The following is a 19618-nucleotide window of genomic DNA, read 5'->3' on the forward strand; positions in this document are numbered from 1 at the left end:
TTGAGTTGTCTGGAACGCAGCATTATGCCATATAAGATGATTGACAGCTGTAGGCCGAATGAATCAGTCATAACTGACAAAAAACCCGGAACAGGAGAGACAGAGCTCTGAACGCTCTTTCAGCTCTTCAGGTTGCATAATTCAGTGGGAAATTACAGTATATTCTGTATGATGCAATATTTTGCAAACATGTGAGAATAAATCTCTCCAAATATGCACACTTTTGGACTAGGAGCCCTAACGAACGCTGTCTAGTTCATCCATGTGAACATAAATAAATCGCAGCAGACGTGGGTTTATATGCGTGTTGTTATTCTGTTCAAAATATGAAAAATTTGCAGATTTGTTATTTAGCACTCCTGACATAAATTAAGAAATTAATGTCACTGCATCCTAGTTTTATCATAAACTGGTCAAATATCGAAGCTGGACTCTTAAATCTTTCGAATGGTACTCAGTTTGTCCAGCTCAAGTAAGATTGTGATGTTTTAACGTGCAGTGAATTTTGAACAACAGAATCTGTGGCCGTCATGATCTTTGTATGTAAAGGGGTTAAGATATGCTTTTGGTATATTTTGGATCAAATAAATGCAGCCTTGGTGAACATAAGATACTTCTTTTAAAAACATCAAAAAAATATGTTTTGACGTTTTGCACATTTTGTATGTACACTTACTGATGTGTTATTTTAGACACAGCAGCTTGTGGACAGGACTTTTATTTTGGTCTCTGGCGATATGAGGTCATTAGGCTGCACCGCGTCCCTGCATCTGTTGTGATTCGACTGTAGGGAGGTCTGTGGTTTTAAGCATTTAAGGTGTTTAAATCCATACAATTGTATAGTTTTTACAATGAATGCAATATGAATGACATAACATTGTGATGCTTTCATTTATGAACGTTGTTTTAAGAGTAAAGCGCATCCACGTGAGTAACGGAAAAGTTGCGTCTCATTTCGCTCCCTATTTCGCGAATCAGTTTATCGTAAAAACAAATTAGGTCACTGACAAGCAGGGAAAGAGAAACCCGAGCTTTTTGAAGCTGGACGTGTCAACTGAAGGCGCGTTACGATTGATAGGGTCCCTGTTCACTGCTCCCTACTCCACATATTATACTACAATAGACTACTGTAGTAAAAACTAAAGTATACTACAGTATTTATTACAGTTTATCGGTTCACTATAGTTAATACTACAGTATGCTGTAGCATTCATTAACAAAGTGTTATTGAAACTATAATATATACAGTATACTTAAATTTACTATGGAACAATTTTTATAAAAGTGTATCTATTAAATGTAATATACACATCTTTATATTATTTAGTATTTTAAAGCATTAATTATATTAATCATTACTAAATATTAAGGGGCTGTGTAATTTGATGAATTTTTAGTTGTTTTTGTTTTTTTTTGGCTAATCAGGACATTTAAGACCATTAACTCTCACTCTGACTGACTCCCTTACCAGTGCACTGACTACTGAACTAGGGAGCTGATTGAGACACACACAGAGATTTAGCTTGGATTTATTTTTCTTTCTGTTAATTATTCTCTTCTTAAACAGGACAGACAGTGTCAAAACACACTCCTGGTGAAGCAAGTGAGATCCATGTGACACACTATTATAAAGATGGCGTTTATTAAAGAGGAGAGTGAAGACCTGAGGATTGAAGAAGTATTCAGTCTGAAACAAGAAGACACTGATGAACAAACGGGTTGGTTTCATTCTTAAAGCTGAACTCAATCATTTGATCCTTATTAAGCCCTGAAGGCATTTTCAGAGGTTTTTTTTTTTTCTGAGTTATATACAAAAAAGTAACTCCAAAACTATAGTAAGGAGAGTCAAAAGTACTGGTATCCGATATCTGTGTTTACATTAATTCCCGCCCAAAATGATTGTCATTGATAGATTTACGCAAATGGTAGACCCTCGGGTTTTGAATGGCCGTGCTATTAAAATTATTTATATATTTCACATCGGGTGGCCATGATTACCTGCCAGAATGGATAAGTTAAAGGATTAGTTCACTTTCAAATAGAAATTTCCTGATAATTTACTCACCCCCATGTCATCCAAGATGTTCATGTCCTTCTTTCTTCAGTCGAAAAGAAATGAAGGTTTTTGATGAAAACATTCCAGGATTATTCTCCTTATAGTGGACTTCAATGGCCTCCAAACGGTTGAAGGTCAAAATTACAGTTTCAGTGGAGCTTCAAAGGGCTTTAAACGATACCAGACGAGGAATAAGGGTCTTATCTAGCGAAACCATCGGCCATTTTCTAAAAAAAAATAAAAATGTATATGCTTTATAAACACAAATGATCGCCTTGCAAGTGCTTCCGCCAGACCACCTTCCGTATTCTTCAAAAAGCTTACGGCGTATGTCCTACACCTTAGCTATTCAACTTACAGAAAAAACGGAACCGGTGCCGCATTCGTTTCATAAGTTGAAAGTGAACTAATACTTTAACAGCTGTCAGTGTCATGGATGTTTTGCAGCGTGAAATCTGACTAAACAAATATAGACAGGAAAATAAAGGTAATTTGCGAGAATTCTTAAAAGAAAAGAATTCTCAAGTGAAATAAAGTAGCAGGTAAGATTACATTTATTTGAATGAATTCGAATATAACGATAACGAGAGAGAGAAAGTAGCCTACCCAGTGAAGCTTTTAGTTTATTAAAAAAAAAAGAAAGAAAAAAAAAAAGAAAAACCCGGCGGTTTCTTTTTAATTAACCGGGCATTCAGCTGCTGGATGTGTGCGTGTGCGTGCAATTTCTTTCAAGGAAAAAATAGATAGACAAAGTTCCCACCTCAATAATAAAGCTGCAAATTTTTAGTGTGAGTGCATACAGGCACGTCTGCTTCATAATACAACATTAAAGCTACCTTTTAGTGAGCAAACGTGCCGCCCTCGCCTTGTGGTGGCTTGGAATTCCGAGGTGAATCGAAAATGCGTGTTTTTAGATGTAGGTCACATGTCCAGATGTCAGATATGTATCTGATTTAAAACCACATTTGGAAGTGGCTCAGATCGAATGCAAAAAAATTGGATCTCATGTGGATTTTTGTGTTTACACGTGTGTAGCAAATTCCATGAGCAAAAAATCAGATTTTTTGTGCCAGTGTAAACGCAGCCCAAGACCTAAAATTGGTGTCAGACAAAGGACCACTGACCAAATCAATGAATCTGACTTTATTGCGGAGTTAATCTCTTTTTTGCATCATGTCTACACTTTGTTGGTTATAATGAGAAGATTCACGAGTGTGTAGAACTTAGTCAGTAAATGGTTTTAATTCTAAACTAACTTGAACACCTCTAACTGGCCAATGTGTTTTTGTGCTCAAAAGACATGTCTGTGATTCGTTACAATGTAATCTGCTACTTTATTTCACTTCAGAATTATAGATCTAACGACTAGATAAAATAACAGACGAGATCTATATAAGTTCAGTCAGATTTCATGCTGCAAAACATCCATGAAACTGACAGCTGTTAACTTATCCATTCTGGCAGGTAATCATGGCCCCCCGACGTGAAATATATAAATAATTTTAATAGCACAGGCCATTCAAAACCCGAGGGTCTACAGATAATGTGGAAACTATCAACTAGAGCAAGAAACAAGTGGAAATTCTGAGGGTATAAACAAATATTGCTCCTTTCGAATCTGTAAATCTGTAAATTTGCAACAAATAAATGTACAGAAGTCCTATTTTTGATTAAAAGCCTAGAGAACATTTTCAACTCAGCCTCGTTAAAAAGTGCTTATTTAAAAAATAGTTGTTCCCTATGGCATTACCATAATCCACATCCACATATTACCATGAAAAATACTATTTTTAAAAATGTATAAGAACATAATTAAGTGCATACATTTCTGTCATTCATTTGGCAAAATGGTTTTGTTGACTATGCATTTTACCTTTTAAAATCTAAGAAAACTGTAACTCTGGCATCACGTGTGTGTGTATCTTTCATACTTCTCTTAGCCGCTTTTCCACCATGGGGTCAAACCGTTCTCTTGGCTTTACTGTTCCATTCCGTGCTAATCTGGCTGATGGTTTTGTTTTCCACTGTGGGGCTGATAACAGAGCTCTTCAGTCGTTGCCTTAGTAACACAAGAGTTTACACACGATATGCGATGTAAATAGTGACCGCGTTATGTAGGATGATCAGTTATTTCTTTTAATTGTATGATATCAATTTGTGTTAACGTTGCTCAAATATCATGTTTAGCAAGCTGCGGAGAAAACTGGCAGCCAGGCAACAGGCAAGTGACCGATCCTGAGTGACGACGTCACGTCACTACTCGCATTCTAGCAGCACAGTTCGGCATGGTTGGCTAATTCCGGGCGGAGAATGGTTTGTAATCGTGCCGTGCCGTACCGGGCTCAAGTGGAAATACAACTGGAACTGTTCCTTACCATTCCGTTCGGCCCAGCGGTGGAAAGTGGATTTTGTGAGCAGTGCAGTTGTGTAATGGCAATTTACAATAAAATCTTTCATTACAAATTTTGTTTCCAAACAAACCAAACATATGTGTGACCCCTTAACTTGGTAAAAATATAATCCGTTAACTATCCTGATTGGATGGTGAAAACACGATTTTTATTGTCAATTTTTCATTTATTTTTGCTAATTAGCGTGCACATCCTACGCTGTTATTAATACGGGGATCGGCTGGAAATGCCAGCTTCTCTTGGATTGATTTAGTATTTACATTATAATCTGAACGAAAACTTTACATTACTTGCTTTTCAAAGGTTATAAAATTGATCATACGAGTGATCCAGTGGACCGTATTTAAAGACATTGCGGGCTGCCAGTTGCCCATCCCTGATCTGGAGTGTATGGACCTGACTACAACATTGATCTAACACTGGGGTTTTAAAAGGCAGGTGGGCACCAAAGCATTTTAAGGGAGGTGCACAATGTGATAAAACTGACAAAAAAATGTAATTAATTAATGTAGCCCCTTAACTGCACTGTACTGCCAGCAGGCAATTGCATTTTTTGTGTCAATTATTTAGTTTATCTACATTTGCTGTTTGAAAGCTGAAAATCTCAAGATTCGACCTCTGAATTCGAACTCGGCCTTTCAATCAAAACATTTATAGAGGAAAAAATTCTTTAAAGAGCAAAAATCAACGTTATATTTCTGCTCCTTTGTTTGCAATCAGATATGCCATTTTGTCAAAAGGGACCACTGTCTTTGACTTTGAAAACCCCTGATCCAATAGGAGTAGAAGAGAAATGTAGACATGATCATCAGGTCATTTGTAACTTTAATAAGCAGTCTCTTTGTTATGATTGTGCTTAAATCCTGAATGAAAGTCTTCAAAAATACTGTTTCTCTGCAAAACTTATAGTTCAGAAGAAACTATTTTTCATATATTTCAGACATATGGTATTTGAAATCAGTAATTAACCAGTTCTACTGGGTCAAATTGGGTCAGGTGTTTATTTTTTATAAAGCATTTAATAACTGCCAGCTTGAACATTTTTGAGACCCAAAGAAAGAGAACAGTTAACAATATTGAGAAGAGGTTCTGAGATTACATGCAGTTACTCAGCAACACTTCTTAGCTTAATACGAATAGGATCTAGTATACATGTTGGTTTTGATGTTTTACATGTTTAAATGTTTTTGTGTTTTGATTCTTTTTTTTGCCCTAGACCTTATGGTGCTGAAAGAGGAGAGTGAAGTACTGAATGAAATGGAAAAGAAAGTTCAGTTTGAGAAACATCATAAATTCATAAATGGAGAAAATGTTTTTAGTTGCTCACAGACTGAAAAAACTTCCTCACCAAGAAGAGCTAAAAAAGAGACAGGAACTAGAAGTTATTTAACCTGCCCTCAGTGTGGAAAGAGTTTCAATCAACATAGAAACCTTAAAGTCCACATGAGAATTCACACTGGAAAGAAGCCCTTCACCTGCCAACAGTGTGGGAAAAGTTTCAACCGAAAAGGAAACCTTAATTACCACATGAAAATTCACACTGGAGAGAGCCCTTTCACTTGCCAACAGTGTGGAATAAGCTTCACTCAAAAAGGAAACCTTAACAGGCACATGAGAATTCACACCGGAGAAAAGCCTTATTCATGCCCTCGGTGTGGAAAGAGATTTGATCAACATGGAAACTTTAAAGTCCACATGCAAATTCACAGTGGAGAGAGCCCTTTCACCTGTCAACAGTGTGGAAAAGGTTTCAACCAAAAAGGAAACCTTGATTATCATATGAGTATTCACACTGGAGAGAAGCCTTCCATATCGCTGTGTGGAAAGATTGTCCATCAAGATGGAAACCTTAAAGCCCACGTGAAAATTCATACGGGAGAAAGCCCTTTTACTTGTCAACAGTGTGGAATAGGGTTCACTCAAGAAGGAATTCTTAAAAGGCACATGAGAATTCACTCTGGAGAGAAGCCATACATGTGCCCTCAATGTGGAAAGAGATTTGATCTACATGGAAACCTTAAAATGCACATGAAAATTCATACAGGAGAAAGACCTTTTACCTGTCAACAGTGTGGAAAAAGTTTCAATCGAAAAGGAAACCTTAATTACCACATGAAAGTTCACACTGGAGAGAAGCCTTATTCATGTCCTCAGTGTGGAAAAAGTTTCAAACAACATAGAAACCTGAAAGTCCACATGGGAATTCACACTGGAGAGAAGCCTTACACATGCCCTCAGTGCGGAAAGAGTTTCAATCAAAATAAAAACCTTAAAATCCACATGAAAGTTCATTCCGGAGAAAGACCTTTTACCTGTCAACAGTGTGGAAAAAGTTTCAACCGAAAAGGACACCTAAATTACCACCTGAAAGTTCACACTGGAGAGAGCCCTTTCACTTGCCAACAGTGTGGAATAAGTTTTACTCAAAAAGGAAGCCTTAACAGGCACATGAGAATTCACACTGGAGACAAGCCTTATTCATGCCCTCGGTGTGAAAAGAGATTCTATCAACATGTAAACCTTAAAGTCCACATGAGAATTCACACTGGAGAGAAGCCCTACACATGCCCTCAGTGTGGAAAGAGATTTGATCAACACGGAAACTTTGAAGTCCACATGAGAATTCACACTGGAGAGAATCCTTCCATATCACAGTGTGAAAATATTATCAATCAAGATGGAAACCTTAAAGCCCAAATGAAAATTCATACGGCAGCGAACCCTTTTACTTGTCAACAATGTGGAATAGGGTTCACTCAAAAAGTTTTCCTTAAGAGGCACATGAGAATTCACACTGGAGAGAAGCCTTACACATGCCCTCAATGTGGAAAGAAATTTGATCAACATGGAAACCTTAAAGTGCACATGAAAATTCATACAGGAGAAAGACCTTTTACCTGTCAACAGTGTGGAAAAAGTTTCAACCGGAAAGGAAACCTTAATTACCACATGAAAGTTCACACTGGAGTGAAGCCTTATTCATGTCTTCAGTGTGGAAAGAGTTTCAATCAACATAGAAACCTTAAAGTCCACATGGGAACTCACACTGGAGAGAAGCCTCACACATGCCCTCAGTGTGGAAAGAGTTTCAATCAACATAGAAACCTTAAAATCCACATGAAAGTTCATTCAGGAGAAAGACCTTTTACCTGTCAACAGTGTGGAAAAAGTTTCAACCGAAAAGGAAACCTAAATTACCACATGAAAGTTCACACTGGAGAGAGCCCTTTCACTTGCAAACAGTGTGGAATAAGTTTCACTCAAAAAGGAAGCCTTAACAGGCACATGAGAATTCACACCGGAGACAAACCTTATTCATGCCCTCGGTGTGAAAAGAGTTTCTATCAACATGTAAACCTTAAAGTCCACATGAGAATTCACACTGGAGAGAAGCCCTACACATGCCCTCAGTGTGGAAAGAGATTTGATCAACACGGAAACTTTAAAGTCCACATGAGAATTCACACTGGAGAGAGCCCTTTTAACTGCCAACAGTGTGGAAAAAGTTTCAACCGAAAAGGAAACCTTGATTATCACATGAGAATTCACACTGAAAAGAAGAGTTCCATATCACAGTGTGGAAAGAGTATAGATCAAGATGGAAACCTTAAAGCCCACATGAAAATTAATTCGGTAGAAAACCCTTTTACTTGTCAACAGTGTGGAATAGGTTTCACTCAAAAAGTAATCTTTAAGAGGCACATGAGAATTCACACTGGAGAGAAGCCCTACACATGTCCTCAGTGTGGAAAGAGTTTCAGTCAACATAGAAACCTTAAAATCCACATGCAAGTTCATTCAGGAGAAAGACCTTTTACCTGTCAACAGTGTGGAAAAACTTTCAAACGAAAAGGAAACCTTAATTACCACATGAGAGTTCACACTGGAGAGACCCCTTTCACTTGCCAACAGTGTGGAATAAGTTTCACTCAAAAAGGAAGCCTCAACAGGCACATGAGAATTCACACTGGAGACAAGCCTTTTTCATGTCCTCAGTGTGGAAAGAGTTTTGATCAACATGGAAACCTTAAAATCCACATGAGAGTTCACACTGGAGAGAAGCCCTACACATGCCCTCAGTGTGGAAAGAAATTTCATCAACGTGGAAACTTTACAGTTCACATGAGAATACACAGTGGAGAGAGCCCTTTTACCTGCCAGCAGTGTGGAAAAAGTTTCAACCGAAAAGGAAACCTTAAATACCACATGAGAATTCACACTGGAGAGTAGCCTTTTCACCTGCCAAGATTGTGGAAGTTTCAAGTCCTTATCAGACACATGAGAATTTGCACCAGAGATATGCTGTTTATATGTGGTCAGTGTGGATAGTTTCAAATGACCAAAATATGCTGTTCAAAATGAAGAAATTAAAAATTGTTACATTACAGGTCGTAATGTTATTTGTTTTAGTTTTTGATTGCCACACTGTGTATATACATGTTATATTCACCTTATTCCACCCCGCCCACTTTTAATACATCCGACTTCCACTAAACTGACGCACCGCATCCGGTAGCTAGTTCAGTAGTTAGAAGATTGTTTATAGCAAGCTATTACTTTAGGTATTTCTCGGGGTAAGGGTGTTCGTCAGGTACAAATGGTACAAACACACATAAGGGTGCTTGGGTGGGCACTTCAAGTTTAGCGCCTTCAGCCATTGCCTCAGGTGCTCCTCATCTTTAGGTGGTGGGTGTAAATTGTAAAGTGCAGTGCAACACTCCAACAGCTTCACCTTGTGTTCATAACATCGTTGGTGCAACCCCTAACCAAACATATAATACTTGACATTTGATTTATTACCGTTACAGAAATAGGATTATGGCTAGCGACTAGCTTAGGTCCCTCCTTGCCAGACGTAGAAGTCCCTCTCAGCTGGAAGTAAGATAACAAAACGAACGAATTGGCGTCACCCTTGTTGTCGTGGAAAATAAGGTGAATACATCTACTCTAAAACACGCCCTTAACATGCCTCTCTGCAACGAACGTCACACATCCCCACCATTTCACCAGCATGGGGATAGCTGACTGAAAATGAGCTAGGTCGCAAAATAAGTTATTACAATAAAAAGTTTTACAGTGCCAGTAATTTATTAATTTGTGTCAGGAGTGTATATCAAAAAAACAATTCTTAATCAAATAGTATTACTTATTATCGCACATAAAAAGAGAAAACACACTTAATAAGTTGTGCCTGCTTCCATTTATTTGTGATCAAAGGAACAGTCCTTTTTAAGCTTTTAAGTCCAGACTCTTACGCATTTAGAAAAACAATAATAAATGTTTGTCACATTTCTTTAGAAAGAATGAGCATTTCTATTAATTTTTCCATGAAATTATGCGATCTGAGGAGGTTTGAGCAAACTCTCGTCTCAATATACTGTTATCCTTTCAGCCAGAACAACAGAGGGAGTGGACAGAAAACAGGAGTTAACCAGAGTACATGGAATGTGAAGGCATTTTTTAAATTAATCATAATTTTTATAATTTTTAATTCCTTTTCTTGCATGATTAACATATTTATATGCTTTTGAATACTAAAAGTCCCCAACACTTGGGCCAAAGTTAGTGTGTTGAAATAACGAATGCAGATGGACAAGACTAGACAGCTGTCTAAATATATAACCTCATGACTTGAGTAAGAAGCTGAAGTAATTAAGAAATGATTCAGATAATTTATTATACCATGTTATAAATTGCATGTTATAGATTGCAGAACTTGCCCTGAGCATGTATGTCAAGCTGTGTGAGAGAGTACACATTTTAGCTTATGGATGGTGTTTTCTATTGTGTTTGTTGCATATTTTGATGCCTTTATGGCAGGAGTAGGGGGCTCCTCTACTGAAGGCCAACCAATTTCACTGTCATGGATGATGATGGCATTCCGTTCAGAGCCAAACTGTTCCTAGTTTTGGTTTTGTTCAAACCCACCGTGGAGAACACTCTCTCGGCATCTGCTTTCGAGTGGGGAAGAACTAAAACCAGTTTGGAAATCTTAGACTGTCTTCCAAATCTGCTCAAACCAGTCAACATCCTCTGATCTGGCAACCCCTTTATTGGGCTGACCCTTTGGTGCCCAGAATGAAATGATACTCTTTTGCTTTTTCCCTGACATTTGTGTCCATTCACTTCGAATGGAGCCACTTGGTGACCTTTTGTTCAAGGCATTTTGTTTTGTGGAAGGAACACCACCTCTTCCTTCTCGACAAGTCCCACATGCACCAAATCCCAGCTGGTGCAGGTGTCGAAAGAGGAGAGGGCTTGTGTAGAAATTGTCGCAGTAAATCACGAAACCTGACGCCAGGTAGTCTTAAAGTAGACCGCTTTTTGAATTAGGTATTTTGACTAGCTGCTATGTGTTCCACTGCATCACAAACTTGTGAACTTCTCGTATTTCGTGACTTTTGCAAACAAGTTGTCCTTGGAATTTGCCTATAACTAGTATCTTCACAAATTATGCAGAAACATATATGTTTGTGTGTGTATATGCATAAAAATTTGTTTCTCTGAAAGGTGGACATATCAGTAGGAACAGAAAGCGAACGGGAATTGAAGCCAGCTTTTGATGCCTTAACTGAAGCCATGACCACCCAATTTGAACAAGAAGCCAAGCTGCAGCTTCAAAAGCAGGCGTCTCAACATGAACATGAATTAAGGCTGTTTAATATCTTTGAATACTTTTTCCACTGGTCAACACTCATGTCATGTGCATCCCAACATCGACCCCTGAGGAACGCCACATATTAAAGGGGCCAGTGTGGAGGAAAAGTCTTCTCTGTTGGAAAATTCACAGCTACTATCATGTCCTATAAATACGAGGCAAACCACTGAATTGGGACACCAACCCAACATATGGTTCAGAAGAATCTCATGGTCAATCGTATCGAAGGCAGCACTTAGATCTAATAAAACTAGAACAACATGTGAATCCAAAGACAATATTATATCATTAGTAACCTTACGCAATGCAGATTCTGAGCTGTAATGGGTTCTAATGCCCAACTGGAATGTGTCTAAAATATTAAAAGTACTCCAACATGAGTAGAGCTGTGAGTAGACCACTTTCTTTAAAATTTTGGAGACAAAAGGCAGTTTAGAAATAGGTCTATAGTAATTATATACTGTATGGTCCAAATTAGGTTTTTTTTTTTAACAAGGGATGAAGAATTGAATGTTTAAAACCCAATCTTACCTTAATCACCAAATCCAAGTTTCCACCAAACTGCTAAAGAAAAGAAAGCAGAAGATCGACAAACCGATTGATGAGAAGTTTGCAGAAATGAAAAAATAAACTGACGATTGTTTTGGGGGAATTAAAACACAGACGTTAACTTGTTAAAAATGGTTATCCAATTAATTACAATGTTACTGGACGCTTATTTATTTTATTACCATTTTTTTTGTTTTTGATTTGTTAATTGCCTCCTATGGATTTATGTCAATACATTATTCAGAGTTCTCAGGGTTTGACACTATTTAATGTTATTGTGTTACTGTGTCAGTATTATTTAAATAAATGTTTATTTTGTATGAAACCACATAGCTTGTTAATTAATTTTATTTAAGTTATGCTGTGGTAAATTTGAACATGGATTTTTATTCTTATTTCACTTGTATACACAGACATTTCATTGAATGTTAGGTCATGAATATTTACCTCAAAGTCATGGAAATTCATTGGAAAAAATAAAAATGCTAGGAATTGTAAGGAACTCTGCACATAGGTGCCTGAGTTCAGGACTTTTATGTTGAAGTTCATTGTCATGTCATGTCTTGCTTCACTATGTGCCTGCTTTCACTGCTTTGTTTATTGCCATAGTTACCCTTGTTAGTTTCCCTGACGATTATCCACGCCCCTTGTTATCTTGTTAGCCTGCCTCTGTATAAATAGATCCCTGATTCTGTCTAAGTTGTTCCGTTATTGTTTGAGTTCCTTAACTTAGTGTTTGTGTGTTGTTCTCCCATGGTGTTCATGCCATATCTTGTCTGGAGTTCATGTTACTGCCATGCCTGGATTCATGCCTTGCTAATCTGTGGATTACTTCGTCATGCCTGGAACTAAGTTTGTTTTCATCCGACTGTTTTAGTGTGGAATAAACTGCTTGCGTTTAGATCATCGCCCTTCTTTGTTTGAGACAACGCAGCGGACATTACAGGAATATATTTTTGAATGTTAAATATGTGTGTGGCTGTGGTGTAGAAACTTAGGGTGCATTCACGCTTGTCATGTTTGGTTTGATTAAAACGAACCCTGGTGTGATTGCACTATTAGTGCGGTTCACTTGAGCATGTGTGAACGCTGCCATCCGAACCCTGGTGCGCACACAAACAAGCGGACCGAGACCGCTGAAAAGATGGGTCTCGGTCCGCTTCCAAACGAACTCTGGTGCGGTTCGAATGATATATGAACGCAACACGGACCAAAGACATGTAAACGAACCAAAAACAGGAAGATGATACCCTAAAAACGACAGAATCCTCACGCATATGGGTTTTCATCATAGTCACGAGTTTGCCCATGACAGGAATCAGACGTGCGTCTCCTCACAGCAGATCGTTTGTGTATGTGACGGAGGGATTCCTGCCGCTGTTTTGACTCTTTTACACATTTTATAAGCTCTTCACGAGTTCCCAGCTTGCCAAAATACCATCATGAGCAGGCTACACACAAACAACAAGCGCATTTACCTCAGCACACAGTTGTTTTGGATGTTCGCTAAGTTCCATCTCAGGATTGGCAATACGTCATAAAATCCGACCAATCAGGTTGTGAACGTATCCCTATGCCTTTAGGTTCGGTATTTTTTGGTTCGGTAATAAAATTGCCAGTCTGAACTCTAATCGGACCAGGACTAAATTTTTTTTTTTCTTCTTTGGTCCAGACCAAACGAACCGAACTACAAGTGTGAACGCACCCTTAGAAACACAATGAAGCTGAAGCCACAAGTCTGCTCATGCTTCATTAACAATCCTGGAAGCTGCTAATTCTCATCAGATCATGTAAATCTGTGGAAAATTAAAAGAGATGATGATTCTGTCTAAAAAAAAATACAAAGTTACCGTGTAAATATATCAGTATTTCCTGATATGAGCATTTTTGGACTAAAGCCCTAATGAACACTGTTCAGGGATGCTTTGTCAACACAAATTTTAACATGCAGTGAATGTTTAACAACAATAATCTGGGGCTGTCGGCCATCTTGTGTCTAAAATTTGTAACAACTGTGAACATTCTGATATCAGGAGCAACTACACAGCAAAAAGTGGAGAATTAACTCTCAGTTGATTTCAACACTTTTTCTGAGTTTATATAGCTCCACACTCTCTAGAGTAAAATTAACATTTTCAAAATAGTTAAACGTTTAACACTATAAGGGATACAGGAAGAATAACACTGTTCAGAGTTTTAGGTGGGTATTAGTTTCACTCTGTACAGTCTCAAAAAATCTACAAGACTGTGTGTTGGAGTTCATTTAACAGTTTTCAGTTAATTTAACAAAGTAATTTCCTTTAACTCCATTTTAAGTTGAATTAAAACATTACAAAAGAAGGTATGATATACAAACTTTCATCTGCAACACTGTATGACCAGTCCAGCTCTATATTCTACACCATCAACTTTAACCCAACTAGTTGAGAAAACGTCTTTTGACAAGATAATTTCAAGGATGTCTGAATGGAATTTAAACCAATGCTATTACCAGCACCCTCCAAAATAACCTTTGTGGGGGTTTTTTACATTCTAAAAATCCATAATCAAAAGAATAAATCCTCAAAAGTAAGTCATTTTCAGATACGTTTTGTTTGAGATATCCAGAAAGCAATTCAATTTCGTGCTGAGCCACACCCTCAGGAAGATCGTGCATTATATTAAATGAGTAGTTATTGCAAACATGGAAATACTTAAATGTATTAAGTGTAGATTGTTTTTCCAAACCATACAGTGACCTTAATTGTGGGTTTTCCTGTAGAGACTGGCAATGCTTTTCAAAGATTTCTTTTCCACAAAAGACTGTTTGAGAATCATTATTTTTCGATTAACTAAAAGAAACAGAAATGATGGCTACTAAATGACTTATGAAATTCAAGAACTGAGTGCATTCCTAGATTATCACCAGTGATCTGTGCAATGGTGCAATATATCTGCTCATCTGAAAATGGAACACTTAAACCTTAGCTTTCCATATAATTTATCAACACCAAAACATTCATTTGTTGTCACTGGAAAAAGTGACAACAAATGAATGTTCATCAGAACAGAATTAAATTTGGGGGGCAAGTTTCTTACAATAAAATAGACAGTTTTGTAAATTCCACATTTGGAGCCAAGGGGATTGGCAGTTTCAAAATCATCGTAGTATATCTGAATTTGTAATGCATGTCTCTTGGTTGTAAACAAAGGGTGGGTTTTAAAACAACTTCCATCACTAAAATCCGCAACAGTCTTTTCTTTAGGAGATCACAAATGTCTGGATTTCTGTACCTGAATATCAATGTTTCTAAAATTGGCACATATAAAAGTATCCTTCTCTGGTACTTGATAATAAGTACCAGATTTCTGATTCAGTCTGTTGTCATATCTCAGTCTCAACTGGCTTAACATCAACACACGAGCCTGGATCTTTAACAAGCTTCTGGTGATGCTGAAAGGTCTGTCTTATCTTCTGGAAAATTTGGGACTTGTCTGTGGTATGATTGAGCAAAGACATACGCAACCTGATGGGATGCTTGCAAAGAGGCTTTCAAAATTAGTAGCCCTTTGGCAATTAGGGCCTCCTGGAGAAACATCAAGAGGGCTGTTTGGTAGGACAGATCCTCGAAGAATCTACCTATAAATGGATAATATCATGTTTATAAACATATAAAGAGAGAGATGATACTGTGGCCAGCCATCTGTCACTGACTCCCAGACTGATGGAGATACGAGAGCCCACCGCAGACCGTGGACTTCAGCCTGCCGCAACTGATGAAACAGCCTGAAGAGTGGACAAAAGGAGTCGTCGCCCTGGAGTCTGAACCACAATTATAGATTCACATACCCTCTTCTGGTATTCCAACTCCTCAATCTGTAGTTTCAGCATCTTTTTTGCACTGCCTTCGGTGCCATCTATGATGGGTCGACCCTGGTTACTGGACAGGGCCAACTTCTCTGCAACAGTGTATTTTTGAGGAGTTGACTTTCATTATCAAGTTATTAGCTGTCCCATTGAAAGCACTTCTCATAATCCCTGTTATTGAACAAACTGCTTATGACTATGCTTGTGTTGGCCACTTTTTTTGGTTTTCATATATCTAAATGTTTTTCTTTTGCGATGTCCACAGGCTCATTTAACTGATTTGTGTACAGATCCTTTTGAACCAGGAGACAATTCCTTTGATGCTTTGAAATGTGAAACCAGTGACACTGATTAATAATGTAATCATAACAAAAACAATTAAGATTTTCAGTTCTACATTCAGCAGATGGAGCAAAAGAAATTACAAAGTTATAATCATATGTTTTAACCTTTGTTAGTAGGTGTGACCTTTTATCTTACACCTTTAACCTATGATTATTCATGTAGGGTAAGGACAGTTAAAATCTAGCCTAAAGCCAGGTGCACACTGTGCGATTTATAACAGTCCTTTACGATTGATGCTTGTCAGACTGTATGAACATGATCCTATTGTCACACTGTACGATCTCAACTGTCATATATGTCAGACTGTACGACAGTCAAAATTCGTTAAAAATGGATGCGCGAAAACTTGTCCGGAGCTTTACATCATTAACCCATACACGTTCAGTGACTGTGAGCTGCATTACACACGGGACTGAAATGGTGGCTAACAAAGACATCTCTAGTGTTCATTATGATCACGGCTTGTCTTGAAAAACAAAGACAATTTTACATTCGTCGTAGGAGAAGTCACACTTCAGGACTGTGTGCCAAATCTTCTGACACTGCCAGAATTTCATCGGAGGTAAAATTTGATCGCAATTGTCATTAATCGGCTGTCTGTGAACATGACAAACTAGCGATCAAAGACCAGATTTTAGCAGGATTAGAGGCAGTGTCAGTCGGAGAGCCAGTGTCAGTCTCAGAGTTGGTGTTAGTCTCAGATGTAGAATCTCAGAGTCCGTGTCAGTTGGAGAGTCCGTGTCAATCTCAGATGCAGTGTCAGTCACAGAGTCAGTGTCAGTCGGAGAATCGGTGTCGGCCACAGAGGCAGAGGCAGAAACAAAAAAAGAAAAACAGTTTTTGTCATTTTTGATTCATAAACTACTGCTTCCAAGATGTTAGAAACATTAATTTTCTTTTGGCCTCGTACTTAGAAGTTGCCATCATGTGTTTAAATGTAGGACTCAAGTCTGGACTCGAGTCCGAGTACCCCAACTCTGTTTGGTGCTCTCCAATTGCTTTGCAAATAGGTGAATGTTTGTTCACCCTGGTAAAGCAGTATCGTAACAGCACCAGACTAGCAGTGATCGGCATGGCTTGATGTTTCTTAACAACCAGCTGAATCTTCTAGACAACCGTGCAAACTTACTCTTGTAGACAATCTTGCAGATTGAATATATCAAATGAATTGTAAATGCAATCGAGCAGAGTGAAACTTACAGGCTGAATCTTGCAATCAAGCAGACAGACTACTGTATTCAGCTGATTCAGAACAGAGCAATGCAGACGGCCAAGCAGACTGAACATTATACAGATTCTGGACATTCTAATTTTTGTCCGCGGTCATGTTGAGAATCAAGGCAAAAGCTGAAGAAGAAGCAGCTTGTCATGTATGTTGTCAGAGAAGCTTACAAATAGAAGCGGCAAATAGGTAACGACTTTTGTTGCAGTATGACTGCATGTGTCCCCTGAAACAGAGTGTTTTTTCATTCATATGGAAGTTGAAAACGCTCGCTCCGATTGCTCCGCGCCAGTTTTTTGACCTGAGGGAGGGGTTCTAGCAGACCAATCACAGCGCTTGCGGTCCACGTAGAATTGACGCGTTGTTACATTTTTGAAGAGGTGCACATCAGGCTACGTCGTAGGCTACGCGTGATACACACAGCCTACGCGGCGTACACTCGACGCAGAAGTATAAATCAGCCTTTAGGTCTACATTTCAGTTTACATGGTAATTTTGGAAATTAATTGCTATTTGCGTTGAATACGGGCAATGGCCGCAGCCATGATTGTTTACATTACAAAGCAGTATGGGTTTCACGTGACTCATAATAAACGTTTTCAGTCACGTGACCTGTGCCGGCAGGGTAAAACAATGGGGCATACACTGGGCTCTCCGTAAAGACACAGCACAAGCCGGTCAATTTTCCTTCTGTTTCAAGCCACAAATATTGGATAACCTCTCAACAGAAGAAAAACAAAGATATGAACACAAACGCTAGTGCTTTACCAAAAGGAAGATACCATCTGGACCAGGAAACACGTGCTTAGTTACCGCCATGCACAGGAGGATCGAAGTCGTGCATTATTTGTACTTGGGTGATCACACAAGGTAGATATTATGATTATGTATTGCAAATGTGTGTTTCATGTAATATATATATTTTAACCAATATACATTATTTACACAGTATACAGAACAAGTATTGTTATAGTGCTATAACAAGAAATTTAGATTTTTTTCTTCTCAGAAATGGGCCAAAGTGTGGTACTTCTCTGTTGGACACGGTGCTGTGTTGCAAGGCTTGCACATAAACCTCATCTTCTGCCTTTTCTGCAGGCACTTTTTTGGTGGTCAGGTAGACCTTGCAGTGCCTGCATGTGTTCTTCCACTGATAGGCAATTGAAGGGATCTCTGAGGGGAAATGATGGCTAGTGAGACAAAGTGAGTTGTCAACAGAAGGGCGACCACCAGTAGATGGCTTCCGGGGAGTGTGGTGTTCTTCCACAATTTGGCGAACAAGATTTTGACGAAACTTTTGGTAAGTCAGGCTAGAATCCTGCTTCACCTTGTACACAATGAACGCATTGTATACTGCAAGGCCCACAAAATGGAAGAACAATATCTTATACCCTTTTTAAGGTCTTGCGGTGACAGCCAACAAAACTATCCTTCGTTCTTATTGTAGTAAAGCACTTGTTTTATTTTCTCATCCCCAGTGGTGTGGTCTATCTTTCCAGATGATGACATCTCTGCTGAGTGGACCGTGGTCAGCATGTGGACACTGTGCTTGTCATGCCACTTCACTGCCAGCATGTCCTTGCAGCTTTTGAAGTCTGCCTCCCCACAGGACATCTTGTCACGGATGCACGACATGCCTTTCTGTTGGCCCTCACAATTCCACAAGCCCCAGTTTTGGCTCTCAGCAGGTGACCGAAGAGAGTAGAACTGGTGTACCAGTCGTCAACAGTGTATGCCATCTCCCCAGATATGGCTCCAGCAGTGTCAGCACTACTGAGCCGGACACACCGAGTCCTCGAGTGTGTGTGATGTCTGTGCTGGAGCCAGTGTACACTTTAACATTGATGACGTACCCAGTCAGAACATCGCACAGCATGAGGAGCTTGATCCCAAACTTCTTCCTCTTTGATGGAATGTACTACTGAAATCCAAGCCCGGCTTTCCAAAGCAGCAGTGACTCATCAATGCACAAGTCCCTCTGAGGAACAAACATCTGCCCAAAAGCAGCCATCAGAGAGGTGAAAACACTTCTAATTTTATAATTTTATTCAGAGGATCTCTGAGGTTTGCTGTAGCATTGTCAGGAAAGTGGAGGGCCATCAGCAGGAGTTGGAAATGATCCAGAGAGAAGAGAGTGGAGAAAAACAGGGTCTGTGTTACCGGATCGGTGGTCCAGTAATTCCGCAAGGAACCTTTTCTCACCAGGCCCTTGACAATAACTGCTAAAAGAATCGTGTAAATTTCATTTACAGTTATTTCAGCCTACTTTGCCAGCTTCCCAGGGACAGTTGCAGACTCTTTCAGCTGATGAGCATACCTGTTGGTCTCCTGCTCCACAAGTTGCTCATTCATAAATAATCTGAAACATTCTGCCTCAGAAGGATTTGTCAGACTATCTTGAACGCCTTTGGTAGTGTTGTCAAAATCCAGGTCTGGTGGAGAGGATGAATCGGACATCTAGGTCGGAAGGAAACAATCCACAACAGTGTCCTGACTAGCAGAGACACCATTGTCAGGGATCGCCGGCCTC

At 38.9% G+C, this 19618-nt stretch overlaps 4 protein-coding genes across 14 annotated transcripts in view; 3 read left to right on the forward strand and 1 right to left on the reverse strand.

The window, feature by feature from the left end:
- LOC127510585 (zinc finger protein 721-like) overlaps window positions 1-11510 on the forward strand; it is a 38462-nt gene extending 26952 nt beyond the window's left edge. For 3 of the 7 annotated variants that reach the window (XM_051890255.1, XM_051890253.1, XM_051890257.1), the window contains 2 exons: window positions 1568-1718; window positions 5684-11510. In XM_051890255.1, coding sequence (XP_051746215.1) covers window positions 1634-1718; window positions 5684-8697 — 3099 coding nt within the window. In that variant the 5' untranslated portion in view covers window positions 1568-1633 and the 3' untranslated portion in view covers window positions 8698-11510. The other 4 variants (XM_051890258.1, XM_051890259.1, XM_051890254.1 and 1 more) reach the window with 3 other exon arrangements.
- LOC127510680 (gastrula zinc finger protein XlCGF8.2DB-like) overlaps window positions 1-19618 on the forward strand; it is a 220351-nt gene that overhangs the window by 134054 nt on the left and 66679 nt on the right. The window lies entirely within an intron of this gene.
- LOC127510610 (gastrula zinc finger protein XlCGF57.1-like) overlaps window positions 1-19618 on the reverse strand; it is a 151214-nt gene that overhangs the window by 90691 nt on the left and 40905 nt on the right. The gene's annotated exons all lie outside the window — the stretch shown is intronic.
- Window positions 1-19618, forward strand: part of LOC127510601 (gastrula zinc finger protein XlCGF8.2DB-like) — a 142725-nt gene that overhangs the window by 46415 nt on the left and 76692 nt on the right. The gene's annotated exons all lie outside the window — the stretch shown is intronic.

This window comes from Ctenopharyngodon idella, chromosome 4 (genome assembly GCF_019924925.1).
Source record: "Ctenopharyngodon idella isolate HZGC_01 chromosome 4, HZGC01, whole genome shotgun sequence".
Taxonomy (NCBI): Eukaryota; Metazoa; Chordata; class Actinopteri; order Cypriniformes; family Xenocyprididae; genus Ctenopharyngodon; species Ctenopharyngodon idella.